Raw genomic sequence first — 16,165 nt, forward strand, 5'->3', positions numbered from 1 at the left:
GCCTTTGGGCAAAACCAATGTTTTCCTCCATTTAAACATCATCATCTCATTAGAGTGTTAACAGCGAGGGAAATGTATCAGTCAGAGGAGGCAGAATTAACGACACCAGGACAACATAGTTACCCTAAGGCGTACAAATCAAGATGACATTTCTTGTTGGGGAGTGATGACTTTCATTTATGAGGTTGTCTTTCCATGAGATTTCTGTGGAGTGCATCACTCTGACTCCCTAAGTATAGTCACGCCCAGTAAACAGAGAATTCCTTCTTCTTTAGAAGTATTCATCACAATCCAATGTACCAGAGAAATTATTATGCTTATGTCACTTTCACTATTCATTGATGACAATTCTACCTACTATACAAACAAACAAACTAAACCTCCAAATGCCAAAAAAATACACAAGGGTAGAAATCTCAGGCATCTCTGAAATACAGTAATTGTATGGTATTTTGCACTGATGCAATTTGTTGGAAAAATCGAATAAAGACAAAATTATTGTTCTGCTTCATCAAGCTAAAACCAACCTCCTCTGAAAGTTTATCTGTCATATACAATAACTTAGCTTGCTGAGAATGCCACATTTCCTGGTGGTAATGTGGCAACAGTTTTGGGTGCTTACTGTTGCATCTGAGACTCAGAATCATATTCTGTGACATCAATATCCATTTGTGATCAACAGAATAAGGCAAAGAGCAACACTAACAGAGCCAGAGCAAGACCTGCAGAGATATTTAGCTGTCTAAATCCTTTTTAGGACTCTCATTCCCACAGATATCACTAAGCCCAAATACTACCAAGTATCTGAGGAATATATGTGAGCAACACCACTTATGACAATGGTATTTACAGACTGGAGGAGACACAACATACCCCATCCAAAGCAGGCAAGAGATACAGATAACGCTGAGTGGAATCAGCAGGGAAGTACAGATAGAGGAACGTACAATTTTTCCCTAGTTCCAGCTGCCTGTTTCCAGAAGTGCATATATGGGCACACACACAAACATAAAAAACCAAAATGGCATCAAGACAACTCTTCCCTTACATCAAGATCTAAGCTGCTTCCCTTCACTTGGTTAACTTGAGAAAACATCTGAGCAAAAAATTTGGCCTTTTGACATGACCTGGATATGAAAAGGGCATGTGACATTCCAAAATTGAAAGCTCTTCTTCAGCAAAATACCACGGAGGCCTCACAAGACAAATACTTTGGTGACTGTCAGATCCAGGTGATTACAGAATGAGTCACAGAAAGAAAATGTCTCTGGAGCAAGTACAGCTAAAGCCATCTATATATATACATTGACACAGTCCGAGGTCAAACAGTGGGTAATCAATTTCTGAAGTGGTATGTGAGTTTTCAGCTGTGGGACTATTGCTGAATGTGATGGAAGTCATGCCAGTAAAATCCTATCAACATTTCACTGAAGGAGAATCCCTGCTAAGATGCACTTTTTTGTGCCTTAAAGCGCTTGTGAAAATTGTTGGATTGGCATGCTTCACATTCAGTGAATGCCTTTGTCCACAGACCCAGTTCTGGAAGAGGAAGGTAAGTCTCACACTACAAAACCTCTTCAGTTCTGCATTTGGCATTACAGGGTAGTCCATATGATGTGTTCATTCTTCCCTGACTCTTTCTGCTGGGGCTGATAACAGAAACATATATTACTGTCAGCTCAGGGGTGCAGTGGGATATTTCCACACAGGTTATCTAATAGACACTGCACAAGAACAATTTTCAGGCACTATTTTATTTCACTCCACAAACCAGGACCTCAGAAATGAAAAGCCCTTTAAACAGTTGACACACTCCTGATTTACCCAGCTAACCTGAGCCAGTCTACGAAGAATACAGAGCCATAGCAGTCACAACGGATTGTATAAATGCACTGGAGCTGACTTTCACCTGGGTAGTTTCAGGGCTGCTACCAATGTAGTCATGGCAGGCTGGAATTCACCGGAGGCCATTAACCTCAGGCATTATAGCTTGTGCTGAGCTCTGTATCATCTCGGTGTGGCACAGAGCACCTCTCAGCACATTACTTGAAAGCTAACTCAGATATTTCTACACAAGCCTCAGTCACACTTGTGACTGAGTGCAGCCAGTCCCAGAGCTAAAGCCTTCCATGTGCAAATGAGTCTGTGGAAATAAATCTAAAAAACAGTGAAGTAGAAATTTTATGTCTGGAAACTTCCCATTCGAACTGCAAGCCTACAGTGCAAAGTTACTTGGTACTTCTGTGAACTTTGAAAATATTCAAATAAATGCTTCAAGTCTTCATACGTCCATCAACCTTTTTTTTTCCTCTGAGTTCTCCACTTTTTTTTCAAGTCTTTCCATGTCACTTCATGACAAGCACCTCACTGCAAGGCATCTCTTTCTGAAGTCTTCCTTCCTCTAATGCAATAGAGCGATGGGTAGTATTTGGGGAAATTTAATTGTTTGCTTTTCTTATGACATGAAAAGATCCAGGCATCTACTTATTTTCTTATCACCGAGCAGTGCTCCCTGAAGGGAGCAAATGCAAAGGCAGAGGCTCTCAGCCTCAGTCGCACTTGATTCTGAGAAACTGCTCGGTTGTGTTGCATTAATGAAGACAGAGTTCTTTGCTGCTGGTCGGCATGTGAACCACATAATGTCTGCAGAAGCCTGGGACTTTCCTGAATGTGGCTAAATGAAAGATGATGTAACATCTCTAGTCATGATATCTACACTCCAGCATAGGGTCATCTCATTTTTAATAATGTTTTACAAAGTCAGAGTAGCCAAAACTCACCTAAGAGACCGTATGGAACCACAAGACAAAAAATATTTACTGAGAAGAGAAGGCAGGAGGGAAGATCTACTTAATGAAAAAAAAAATTAATAATAATATTGAAATGTTGTCAACCAGTCACAGTTTCTATTTTCAGTCAGAATGAACTGCTTCATTTTGCTTGGCATACCCACCTCAAAACATTTATATATATATATATATAAAAGTACTTTATTCCTTTCTCTCTAAATATTTCTTACTTCATTCCTTCACTGTGATTCTGATCTTGTGCTGCAGAAATTAATGGAAGCTCATTTATAAGCATCAATAGGTACAGTCTCAAATACAGGGCTTGGTCAATACCTCTCCCTGTGGCCACAAAGAGGTCTCAGAATCGATTTTAACTCCTTTTTTTGTTCCTCTGAGCCTCAAACATTCACTTTATTTCACAATTCTGCCAACTTTTCCTTTAATGTCTCCATAGTGTTCCTTGCTTTACTGTCTGAAGGCACATGCAAGACTTGGAGAAAAAGAGCAGGTTGGGTGACTAACATTACTGAGTAGACATTGATTTATGGCTGCTAGGGAATTATACACAAAATGATACATGGGACACAGAGGAACAATGGGATTTAGACAAATGGGATGGCTCAGTTATAAGGGTAAATGACAACATAAATGGTCAAGAGCTGGTATAGATGGCAATCCACAACTGGTCAGAGACACACAGACCCATATACTCACCACATCTAGCACTAATAAAATAAAATTTTCCTTTTATTTTCAAACCTTTCCCATTTTTTGCCTCCTTATAGTTCAACTCATTTCCATACAATCTGCACAGAATATTACTTTGAAATTAATTCCTCCCTGCTGACTCTCAGCTTCAATGCTCCCATCAACTGAACTGTTGCATGCTTACCTCAGCCTCCTATCCCTCCCCTTCACACATCGTCTCTCCCTTCGGGAACCTCCTATGTGGTCTCCCACATCCTGAATACCAAAAAGAATCTGTCTTTTAACAGCAAGACATCCTAAAGGCACTTCTTGGGTGTCTTTCATCAGCAATTTTTTCAGTCGTCAGTTCTTCCTATATATAAAATAGCTGGATGAATGTGAGTCAGAATGAGAACTCTTCACCAGCCTAGAAAATAAACATCTTATAAACTGACTGACTTAATTTTTTATCAATACCAAGCCAGCTTTTTGATGCAGGATGCTCACTGCATTGCTGTGAGGAGCATCATATGGCTTTCACACAGGCTCAGAGCCCTGCACATAAAGCGTGTTGCAAGGTCAGGGTATTTGGTCTTTTTCTTTCTGATGTCTACCACCAATAGTCATGCTGAGTAGGAGCCTTCTACAAAGTCATCAGTGAGACTATATCCACACTGAGGAGCTTATTGACCTGAATTCATGCTGACCCTAATTAATTTTATCTTTGATAAGTCAAAGTTTTTATTTCATTTAAAAAAAAAAAAAAAAAAAATTGGAATCTGTTTTTAAGAGATCATATGTGCTTTACCTCACACAAAAAATGCCTCAGAAGTGTGACAAAATTCTCAGGAGTATGGAGGCAAAGAGCTGCAAAATTATTCTCAGGAGCATAGAGCCAAAGAGCTGCAAAATTCTCCCAAATGCTTATTTTTAGGATGGCTCTTGTATGATGACTGACCAAAGGCTTTTAGCACTTCAGACTGCTCCATCTGATGGGTTATCACTGTTTGGAAAGGAAAATTGCTGAAAGTCTTATGTGGAGTGGTGGAGTGGCCACGTCTTCATTTTAGTTCAGCATGGGGGAGAGTGCGTGTATGTGTTTGTGCCCAGGCAACAGGCTACATTCACACCTGGCAAAAAACAAGTTTTTACACACGTTCCTGGTTTGGCCTCATGCATGTAATTTGCATGCATCTGTTCAACAACTGCTTTAAATTGCAGTGAGAGTTTATAGCAGCATTCCAGCCAAAGTGTTACTGTCATTTTATTTATTATTTAGGACTAATTCTTTATTAGACATAGTAAACAGCACAAGAAGAAAGAGTGATCCTGATAAGACAGTTTTATAGCTTAAGACGAAGACATAAAAACAGCACACATTGGGAAAGCAGTCGTTAGAGGCAGCCTAACATAATGAGTACTGATCTGGTTAATTTTAATCCTAGGTTTTCACTGACTAACTATGCTGGTTTAAGGAAAGCATTTAGTCTTTTCTCAGGTATATTTCCCCAAGTACAAAAGCAAGGGAGATAATCCATAGCCATGTTTCCAGGATGGAGGAAGAATGAGTTTGTTCATGCAGTGTGTATGAATTGAGTATCCATTACTATTCTTTAAGTATACAATTCATCTAGTCGCAGATGTACCCGGTTGCATCCATGCAGTCCTGGGTTTTGGAGACACAGAAACACACAGGTAGGGGTTATTAGCTTTCACAGAAGAGCATCATACTGCTACTGTGCTTCCCTGGACAGTCCACTGTCTGCTATAGCCAAAAAAATCTTGACCCATGGCAGGTAGAAGGAGTTGCAGTGTCTGATACTTTGGTGTGTAACACCCAGGCTCTTGTGGAGGAACTGTAAGGACATCATACAGTCCTTGGGGAGAGGACAATGCTTCAGCACAGTTGGGTACTACTTGCAGAGAGCAAATGATTCGCAATGGACTCTTTGGGGCCCCTCCTGAAACCCTGCTTCTTAGCAAGGTCGAGGTACCTCATTCAGGATCCACTGCTCAGATCGCTCTCCACCAAACCAACACATACAATCTTACTTTGAAAAATCAGTCAAGAATTTCAGTCTTTCCTTCCAAAACACGGTCAATTTTGCAGTCAATAACAAAACGTTAAGAGATTTTATGCAGAAAGAGTCCTTTCTAGGAGCTTCTACATCTGTTTCAGACTGAAGGAATGCAAACTTGCACCTCCTAGTCTACAAGGTTGTGGGTTTCTTGGAAAATAGGGTGTGATATCTCTCATTGTCTCCTCTTCAGAGGAGATGGGATTCATCCTAAAGTGCAGCTATGGTCACTTTTAAAAACATTTAATAGATGCAGATAGCCTACTGAACCCAGCAAGTTGTGAAGCAAAGCACTTAGAACACAACATTTGGAGAAAGTGAAAGAAAATGCCCTCACACAAGTTTGTATCTTAGTGGTCTGGGCAATTGTCAGGAAGAGTGAGAGAAGTGCTGGCTCTCAATCCCTGTCCTTACAACGTTCTCTGTAACTATTACATCAACTGCCCCTGAGGTGTAATGGCTACAGCAGTCACTTCTGTGCATCACACCAAAATGGTCAAGAGTGAATGCTCTCCCCTCTCAGACAAGCAGCTAAATTGCAAGGTGGAAAAGCCATGTTCCCTTCGTATTTTCTCCCTGGCTTAGTGAGCGTGAGCTTTTTGCTGCAAAATTGGCCAGAATAATTTATAACCCTTTGGATCAGATACTAAACCCTTTATGCTGAGGAAACTGGACTAAAAATCTTGCGTATATTGTAGAGGAAGGCAGGCCACCCATAGTCACTGTTTTGTGTTTGTGGGGTTTTTTAACTGATCACAGATCCACCCTGAGAGGAATCCCTTTCCTGTGGAATATAAGGGAGTCTCTGAGATACCTGGTCCCTGCATGGAGATGGAGGTGGAGCAGTGCCTCATCAGAGAGCATGAGTTTGACGTAGGGGTGAGGTAGGTGCTAAGCTAGGCAGCCTGGGGCAGCTCTGGGCACACTCTGGAGCAGAAGTGAGAGAATGCGAGGAACTTTAAAATAAAATAGTAATGCACTGCCAGCATTACACAGCAGGTGGATCAGGGATTTCCAGAGGGTTTTCCGTGTTTGTGGATTTATATTCCTTCTAAGTCCTGTTTTAAAAGCTTATTTCTTTTATTGGCTCATGAAGCCTTTACACTTCCACCCTTCCCGGCTGCTGGCATGTAGCTGAGGCATAAGGAATAATCAATGTGTCTCCATGCCCTTGCAATACCTGAGGTTTGCTGGTACCTGGCACAGTTCAGATAATGCGCTAGGTTGCTCTGATTTATCCCTTATAAGTAACTGAATACTTCATGAATGACACTTCTCTCTCATGAACTGTACTGCTCAGATCTTGCATGGTTTCCAGAATCCGAGTCTTTATATTTTTGTAAATTTTTAATTTTAATCATGGACTTGGTTTATGACATTGGCAGGTCACTATTTATGCCAGACATCGTGCACCCTTTGTCTTAGAGCTGTGTCAGACCCTGTACCACCCTGTCTGCATCATTTGGGGGGCTCTTCTCTGCAGACTGTTAAAATCACTCATTTCTGTGAAAGACTGTGAAATGTGTATTTGGAAGCTGAACCATCAAACATACATTTTCTGTTGACTTAATCAGAGATTTATACTCATATTTCCAGAGGCGGGGGGGGGGGGGAGCTAAATCAAAGGGGGGGGGGAAGCTAATGCAACTGTCTAATAAAACTGCACAATTCTGTTTTATGTATACATATTCCTCGTTACTATATCACCATATATAATAGATTTGCAGTTTATAAATGGGTATGTTTATAGTAAATTAAGTGTACATGTTTTTACGTATTTTACATATAAATTGCATTTTTCCTAAGACAGTCAAAATACAACAAGATGCTTAATGAGCGACCCAAGCGTATTGGATCCAACTGTATAGAAAATTTAAATCTAAACATGACAATGAATGTGATAAAAACCATACAATTAAATTAGAACATGATCAAAACTATAGCGTCTCCTGCTTTGATATCGTCTTTGGCTCTGCTTTGACATTTGTTTCTCATAAATTCCCTTGGCAGTTTATGCAGCAGCAGACCAATATTCCATGACAACAGCCAAATCCATTGATATCTCTTAATTAAACCATTGGTTCTGAATAAAGGCAACACACCAATGCAATACAGATCTCTGTGGCTAACCTTTTAAATGTAAAAGAAGACCAGGGACATATCCGCAGCTCAGATGCCAAGCAACCTCAGTTAGCTTGTGCTTTACACTGCTGCATGCTCGCAGCCTTTCTGACTTGCTTTGGAGGGAGCTGGCTGCAGGGAGCTCAGAAAGAGATCCAGGGAATGAGCAAACAGCTAAGCAGCGTAGTTAATCAGGGGGGCTGCTTGAGCTTACTGTCTGACCCCATTTGTCTCGAAGCCTAGACATAACCTAACTAACAATGCAACTTCCCCAGCCTACTCATGTTCTGGGAAACAACCTGAAATTAGAGAAATAGGGGGAGAAGGACAAGTTCCATAGCCCTCTTTACCAGCAGTTTTAAAATAAACACAATTAAAAGAAACTTTGCGTAATTGTGGTAAAAAGTTTTCTGCATGAAAACGTTCATGCCTAGGGCAGGGGCTGAACATCATTGCCTTAGCTACATTTTTGTAGTTGAAGATAAATAGAACAAAACCAACGAAACTCGATATCCTGTGGGTAAGGATCCTTGTGCAGCATCTAACTGTGCAGTGAGATACGTGTACTCAGCTTCATCTGAAAACAGTGTAAAGTTGTAGATGTGTTTCAAGGTGGAAAATAAACCAGAAGCATACCTCCCTAATAATGGATGCTTGCACATCTCAAGCAACCTGTATTTAGGGAGTCCAATGGCCTGGCCGCATCCAAAAATTGGACAGGTAGCCTCTCTTCTTCTACAATGAACCTTCAGCCCATGCCCTACAATGTGAATGCACCAACACTATGTACTTTCTTACTACATGCTGTCGTGTCTGAATGGGATTTGAGTCTCCAGCGAACGTGGCCCTTTGAGCCTTTGAACTGTGTGGAAAATAGCCCAGTACAGGATACTTACTGCATCTGACTTCGTGGCCAGTAGTTGTTAGCAACTGAAGTCTGCCTTTGGGAAGGCTGTTAACCACCGGAGACCAAATCACTGCCGTCCCACAGCCTATCTTCGTACACTTTTTAACTTTTATATGTATTTACAGGTTGTTTTTCCAACAGTTATTTATTGTGAAATGTCATGTCTAGATTAAGGTCAACTTCTGCAGATAATTCCTCTTCTTCGCACATACCTAGAAGCTGCTTTTATTTATTAAGCCTGATGCCATTAATTTCACCCTTAAATGTCATTCAGTGATTTCCATTCATGCTTTTTTAAGCATTTCATTACTGATCAACTCAGGGACTAAATAAGTAAGCAATGAGCTTGAACATATGGGAAAAACTGACCCTTGCTGCCAAGGAGTTAAAGTATTAAAGTGCGTAAGCCATTTCCTGTAACAGTTGTCGAGCTAATTTTCAGTAAAATACTTAGTCCATGTGTTTATTATTCAGATATAAACCCACTGACTCGGCATGAAAATGACATTACACTGCTCTAATCACAGACTAATCTTTTACAATTAGTCACTATACCTCCAAACTGCAACCCTCTAACAAGACTTCTCTGAGTTCAGAAACAGTAGCTTTTGAGCAAGTTAATTCACACTGCATTGCACCACCCAGTAATAAGGGTAACATTAATAGACACTCTTGCTACACGTCTCCATGTAACTCCATAAAAATTCTTTAGAAAATAATGACTTAATGGGAAAGAATGCACTTAAATCACAGAATGAAATCCAATAAAAAAGAAAATCACTGTCATCTTCACTGCAAACCTTTTCCATACCAAAAGATAACACATTTCTGGAGCTCTTGGTGACAAACTCCCCTTCTCTCCACCCAGGGCATGACAGCCAGTCTACTACTTAAAGTATTTGGCATGAAGGACATAACAGTGCCTATAGATAAATAGTTTCTTCTATCTGATCATTTCTAGCTTATGTTCAGATTTTACATGGTTCATTAGCCCCACGTCTCATGTTGTGATTAAGTTGTAGATTGATTCCTTGTATCATGGCATTACATGCAATGCTCTTGTGGGAGTCCGAGCTGAATATACACTAATCTAAGATACCGCTTCACCATCTCTGGTTTCTACCAGTGAGAAGGCACATTCTCGGTTAGTTTTATGATGCAGGTGCCCTACGTTGCTATTTCTGGTTTTGTTGTGGAAAGCAAAGTGAGCACTGGAGAAAGTAAAATGCGTCACTCTGATTTGTTGGTGGTGGTTTTTACTATTAAAATATATAACATTAATATTAATCAGGTAAAAAGTACCTCATGCAGGTTTCACTTTTTATTATTTTACAGAAACCATGCTCCGCTGGTGGTATAATCAAAGAAGAAACAGTAAGTTAACTCATAGGATCACGAGCGTATGTTTGCTGTCAACAGAAAGACACTTAGGGACTTCAATTACTATTAGATTGCAGTCTTCATATTTACATTTAAAAGTATTCCCCTCTGTGTCCTTACACAAATTATTAGCCTATTCAAATTCAATAAAAGATAAGTGTAAGATGAAAAAACATGCATTAAGTATCTGACAGACAGTGATTAAAGAAAGGGAATTTTGAGAGATGTCACTCTGGTAATTCTCTCTGGGTGTTTGTCAGGGGGACAGTCCCTCTTAGTGCCTGGTCATTCTGTATCCGATCACTTGGTGTGTCAAGAAGAACCAGAAAGCTGCTCCTGTGGTTTCAAATGATTGTATAAGACAGAGAGATACAAAAAAGAAAGGATCTTTCTGCATAGTAATTCTGAAAAAAAAAAATAAATCGAAAAACCTTGTTGTTGATGTCTAGACACTTAGATATTCACCTGTTGCTCCCCCATTATCTTCCTGAATTTTCTAATTTGCAAGAGCAAGTTAGGGAAAAGCAACAACTAATGATGAAATGCTTTATCTGGATAAAACACCTTGTTCCAGTAAGTACCATTTTCCTCTCTCTTTAGAATGCATAGCCTTTATTCCACAAATTAATCAAATAGCTGCTGTTTTCCACTAATTCAGACTAGTCATAAAAGTATATTTAATTATTGTATAATCAGTGGTATAAGATAAATGGGTTCTACTCAGCTGCCTTTCCATGAAATCTGACTTTTCTGACACTTTAAAATGCCTACGGTGGAGTCAGAGAAAGCTATGTAACTGGTCTAAAGCAGAAAAAGCTAGACAAATGTATGAGTAGTGGCACAACTATCTTGATCCACAACGTCTTTTGTGAAAAGCAGGAAACAAATATTAACCCTGGACTACATGCAAAGCCAGATAGCAGACCCCTAGTTTAAACCCTTGTTCCTGCAAACGTCTTTTATGTTTAAGAATTCTTGCCTTAAAATACAAAAAACTGTTATAAATTAGGTAGTCATTCAACATTTCATACATCCATCCATTTAGATGTTTTAGAATATCAGTATTGTACAGTAACCTATATCCCCAAAAAGATCTCAGACACGTTAATGAATGTTAGAAACTGAAACAATTTGTATTATGGTCACAATAAAGATTCAGTACAAAAAAAAATTTTCTAATACTTAACTCCATGTGAGAGAAATTTATTTTGACCTCTTTGCAGCTGTGCTTCTTGTTCTTTAGAAGGAAAAAATAAGCAATATAGAATAATAAGTATTTTCATTTTTTAAAAAAAGTTAACAAGACTTGGGCAACTAGAACATGGGTGTGCGTCATGCTGACTAATAAAAAAGGTTATCAGCTGTCAAGATTTTGACTGGTGATGTGAAGTTCAAACCAGCATGACTTAACTTTCTAGTTCTGAACTCTGAGATGCAAAATACTCTTCAAAGGAACTTAGTAAAGAGCAGTAAAACCTTTCAGACCCCTCACCAGAAGTCTGAGAGATCTGGGAGAGCTCAGAGATGTGAAATTACAAAAAAATGCAGAAGATCTGTTTATCAGTTCAAACTGCTGTGAAGTACTAATCTGCTCTGTAAAGTGTCTTAAAAAAAAATAATCAAAAATAAAAAAGGCAGATTCTTTGCCATTAAGGGCTCATAAGTGTCATTAGGCAGCAGCTTTGCTTTGAGAACACAAACAAACGGTGGGACTTGGAGAGGAGCAGTGCCTGTCAAACAGCTCAGCATGCACCATCCAGCGCCATGCACACCATACCTGCTCTACCCGCTTGAACATCAGGGGAGCAAAGCTGTGAATCCAACTCCTCCTGTGATTTTCACAAAATGGTTTTAGACATGTACTGGGGAGCAATAAAGAGCTGTCTTTAATTCCTCCTATGTACAGGGACTGCTACTATTCCTCCTCCTATGTGAGCTACAAGAGATGAAGCAGAAGTTTTCTTTTAGTGTCCCTCCCTCTGCCTTCACTTGCAGTCTCTAAAACTTTGCTGAGACTCATGCAAATGCACAAAATGAATGTGGGAACCTAATGCAATATTACCTACTATAAGCTAACGTGAACTCTAGTTCAGGAACTCAATAAGCACTTTGAAAATTCTTCTGAAATGAAAACTTAAGACTTCCCTGACCAGAGTTTTTTTCAATTTATCAGCTTTCAGACCTTTGGATCTGAAAGCCATACTAGGTTACTCCTCATTCAGGCATAGAAAGCAGTCCAAAAAAGGCACTCCAAATCTTGTAATTTGCACATGTGGAACAGAGAGAAGAAACTGATCTTTGATCTAAATTTAATTAAACACTTTTCTCATTGACGCGTGAGCTGCTTCTTTCCTAACAGTTCATTCACTGACTAAGAAATGATTGTTTTTTCCAGTCATTATCAACTTTCACAGCACTGTTAACAAGGCTCAATATAGGAAAACATGCATTTCGGTGACCAAAACCAATAGATATGAGTGCAAAGGTACATTGGCATCAGATTTGTTAAGGAAGGAAGCAAGCTTTTTATCAGTTTTCAAAATAAAAGCACTTTCTGAGCTTTAAATTGGCATAGAAGAGCCAGTTTTGGAGGAATTATAGGGCTCTCCAGAAACGCTAAGTATGTGCAATGAAAACTTCTCTCCCAACTCCTTTCATTCAAAGCTACAAGACATTCTGTGCTCACTTCCATAGGGATTTACAGGACTACAGCAAGGAAAACTTGCTGTGAATGGTAATGGTTGCAAAAGAAGTCTCCAGTCCACAGCCTTCTTTCTGTTGGAATGGTGGTGGTGATTTTCCATAGCTCAGTCCAAATTTTGGAAGAAAAGAAGGGAGTCATGGAAGTGACAAATAGAATATGGCTTTTATATTTTGTAGGGATCCTGAGCAATCATTTAGTCAACATTCGAGGATAAAATTTGTGTGCACACCTTAAGTCCTACCTCACTACTTTGGGGAAGAAGTTTTTACTTTCTTCAAGTTGAACAAAGGGATAGACCTTTTTTCCAGACATTGTTATAAAGAAGACAACAACTCAGCATGGAAATGTTAAAGATATTGTCTTCATGGCTTAAAAATTTCAGGAATAAGTCATCTCAATTGCTTTTAGTGGGGAACCTGGGATCCTACTTACTATATGGAATTAGTGAGGTCTTCAGAAGCATCCTCTGATAGCTAAACGTTACTGTCATGTGAAAAGAGTTTTCAGTCTCTGGATTCTTGTTACCTACACTGCTCTCCTAGTCCTCTCCATGGATCAACAGATCTCCAGTACATTATCACACTAGAAAATTGAAGTTATTGAAAAGAGAGTCCGAACCCAGAGGTAAAACTCTCAAACCTATAATTTGTCCAAAACATAACTGATTAATTAATCAGAAGTCTTAAAAAAACTTACCTTTAAAATTTGGTCTGATTCTAGCATCATACCCCGATGTCCTTCCCATCAATTTGTCCAAAAAATCTGAAGGAGACAGGGTCTGTGAGGGGGATTTTCCAGATCTTGAATCATGTTCTTTACAGAAAGTCGTCCTAAATAAATTATTAGCCACCATTAGCTAATATTTAGCTTGTATTGTATTCAAGTCATGGAGAAATTATAACACTACATAAAACTGTCTCAATTCAGTGAATGTAGCAATTAATATTTTTATAGAACAATATAGTCTATTTTTCACCTGAAAACTTCCTTCTAGAAAAAAAAAAGAGCTTAAGTAGTATACATGGACACAATTTACTATTCAGAAAGAAACCTCAGCTTTAAAAAGAAATTCATTACAGCTTTAAGACTTTAGAAGATTTAATTTACTCTTCATCTTAACGTACAGAGCAATCTTATAGAGACTTTGATATTCTATTCCATATAATTTCTTCAATTACATTTATGCTGTTAAAACTATATGTTAACACTGGTTTAAGGTGGGGTGGTCTTAAACTTCCAAACAATAGCTGGCAGCACTCACCAAGTAATAGAGAAAAATATTGGTTAATGTTGGGAAGAATATAGACGCAAAAAAATGTTTTTACAGATGCTACCCAACAAAGATTTAAATCATGCTAGTGAATGTCTGATTTCTTCCTCAACATGGCAAAAAGGGTTCCAGAGTCAGTCACATCTGATCTTCGGGTTTTTTTACCATAGAACATCAAGTAAAAAAATTTATCAGTATTATTACCAGCTGGTATTTATGTGCAAGCTCTTGGAACACTTCTCTGTTTTCAGGATTTAAGAGCAAACTTCTGGTACCATATATGCATGTGAAATGCTGTGTACATAGCATATTACATATTGCAAACACATTATATATTGCAGAGGAAGAGAATTTAGGAGTTCCCCATGGTTACTCCCCAGGGAAAAAGAAACTAGAATGAAATGGTCATATTTGGTGTGTAGAGGCACAGAGTTCATCATAAAGCATTATCTTGATTCTTAAAATAACCAGTTTCATTATATCTATATTTCAATGTAACCTTTGAGCTATATTAAAAGTGATTCTATGGCTGTTTCTTCTTAACCACTCTCTGTTTATATATTTGCCCAAAGGGAACCACTCAGTTTCAGGAGTGTTTCATGGGGTTTTATTTGTGCATCTATACTCAAGTATAAACAAATTAGATATATATGTCAGCATCTGAAACGAGAAGCAAATATCAAATCCTTTATCCCTTTACAAAAGCACCAGCGTTGTTAAAAGGTAAGGCGACAGTAAATTCTCACGGTGTGATTCCCCGCGTTTTTTCAGGTTCCATTTACAGGGGGCGGTTGCTTCTTTTTGCTTCTGTCAATGACATGGTACCATTACAAAACACCTTTAATTTTTAATACATTATAGATTATATTCCCCAATTAAATACTAAAAACATTCAATTAAGGTAATAAAAACTGGAAAATTAATCCAGTGCACTTATTTGGGATGTTCCTACACAAATTAGTTCTGGTTTCATTCAGAGTTATGAGTTACGTTGTGATCCCAGACTCATGAATATAAACACTATTTCACTCTGTCACTGTATATATATCTCATTACTCATATAAACACACTTTATAAGTGGACATGTAGATACGCAGCAGCGTATAGTATAATAATGAATCTCAGCTAAAGCGGTGTTTTGGTTAATAAGACTGACCTGTTTGCTCTGTACTGCAAAAAGTCAACAACTGAAGCAAAAGCTCATGAAATATTAACAAAAATTTAGAAACAACAATCGTATGTACTGGTGCTTTAAGTGAGCACAATACTGGTCTGATCCAGGGTTTTCCCAAAATCAGAGGGCTGGTTCTCTAATTTCAAATAACTACATCTCTGACAAAACTGGTTCAATCATTTCCAAAGCTTGAAGAGAAGGGAACCAAAGCAACTTCCTAAACAATGTCTGGTGGGAGTAGAGAATTTGCATCTTGGAAGAAAAACTGAAGAAAACGTTTTTAGCTATACTGATACTCAGTGAAAAAACATGTCTTTGAATCAGACAAATGGAAAACAGATCACCCAAACTTGAGATTATTATTTTTTGTGTTTGTTACCAAGCAACGAGTCTGTGAGTGTAAAAGGGATAGCCTGTATAGCATGAACATGAAATACTCTCAAATACAGCAAACAAACTAGGTTAACATGACGTAGTATCTTTATAGTTATGATTTCCACAACCTTTTGACAAATATCATCACATAGAGTCGTATCACCTACCTGAAGTGGTTTGTCTCTAAGAAAAACGCAAACAAGGTTGTCAAAATTTTCACTAGCTGCCGGTTCATTCCTCCTGCTTTCTGTGATGATTTGGAAAATATCCCAGAAATTATTCCAGAGAGATGCAGGGAAAAAGTAAGCTGGTGCTGCCTAGATTCCCAAATTCAGCAATAATTTAATTTTCTTGACAATCGGGAAGAGAAGGTCTGGATCTCTACAAACTCGGGGTAAAAAAGAAGTGCCAGTCCTTGGAATCATGGTCAGGTCAAGCCTAGGATCATCTCCAGCAGCCAGCACAAAAGAGACAAAGGTGTAGGGTAGAGAAACACAGGTTGTTGTGGGGGGGGGGGGGGGGGGGGGGGGGGGAGAAAAGAAAAAGAAAGAAAAACAGGAAAAGAAAATAAGAAGAAACCCAACTATGCAAGGAGCATCACGCAAAAGGGAACAGCGCTGAGAGCAGTTCTGTTGTCAGTATGTTTTATTCCCTTTTTGCTTTGAAAATTAGTATTTATG

At 38.8% G+C, this 16,165-nt stretch overlaps 1 protein-coding gene across 1 annotated transcript in view; it reads right to left on the minus strand.

Annotated features, from left to right (window-relative positions):
- Positions 1–15,801, minus strand: part of LOC104168779 (glycine receptor subunit alpha-2) — a gene marked incomplete at its 3' end in the record, with an annotated part of 30,980 nt that extends 15,179 nt beyond the window's left edge. The window contains exons 1-2 of the mRNA XM_009709490.1: positions 15,653–15,801; positions 13,363–13,496 (exon numbers count right to left, since the gene is read on the minus strand). Coding sequence (XP_009707792.1) covers positions 13,363–13,496; positions 15,653–15,720 — 202 coding nt within the window. The remainder of the gene's footprint in view (positions 1–13,362; positions 13,497–15,652) is intronic.
- Between the last annotated feature and the right edge of the window lie 364 nt (positions 15,802–16,165).

The sequence above is a fragment of the Cariama cristata genome, unplaced genomic scaffold (genome assembly GCF_000690535.1).
Source record: "Cariama cristata isolate BGI_N322 unplaced genomic scaffold, ASM69053v1 scaffold16411, whole genome shotgun sequence".
NCBI classification, from domain to species: Eukaryota; Metazoa; Chordata; class Aves; order Cariamiformes; family Cariamidae; genus Cariama; species Cariama cristata.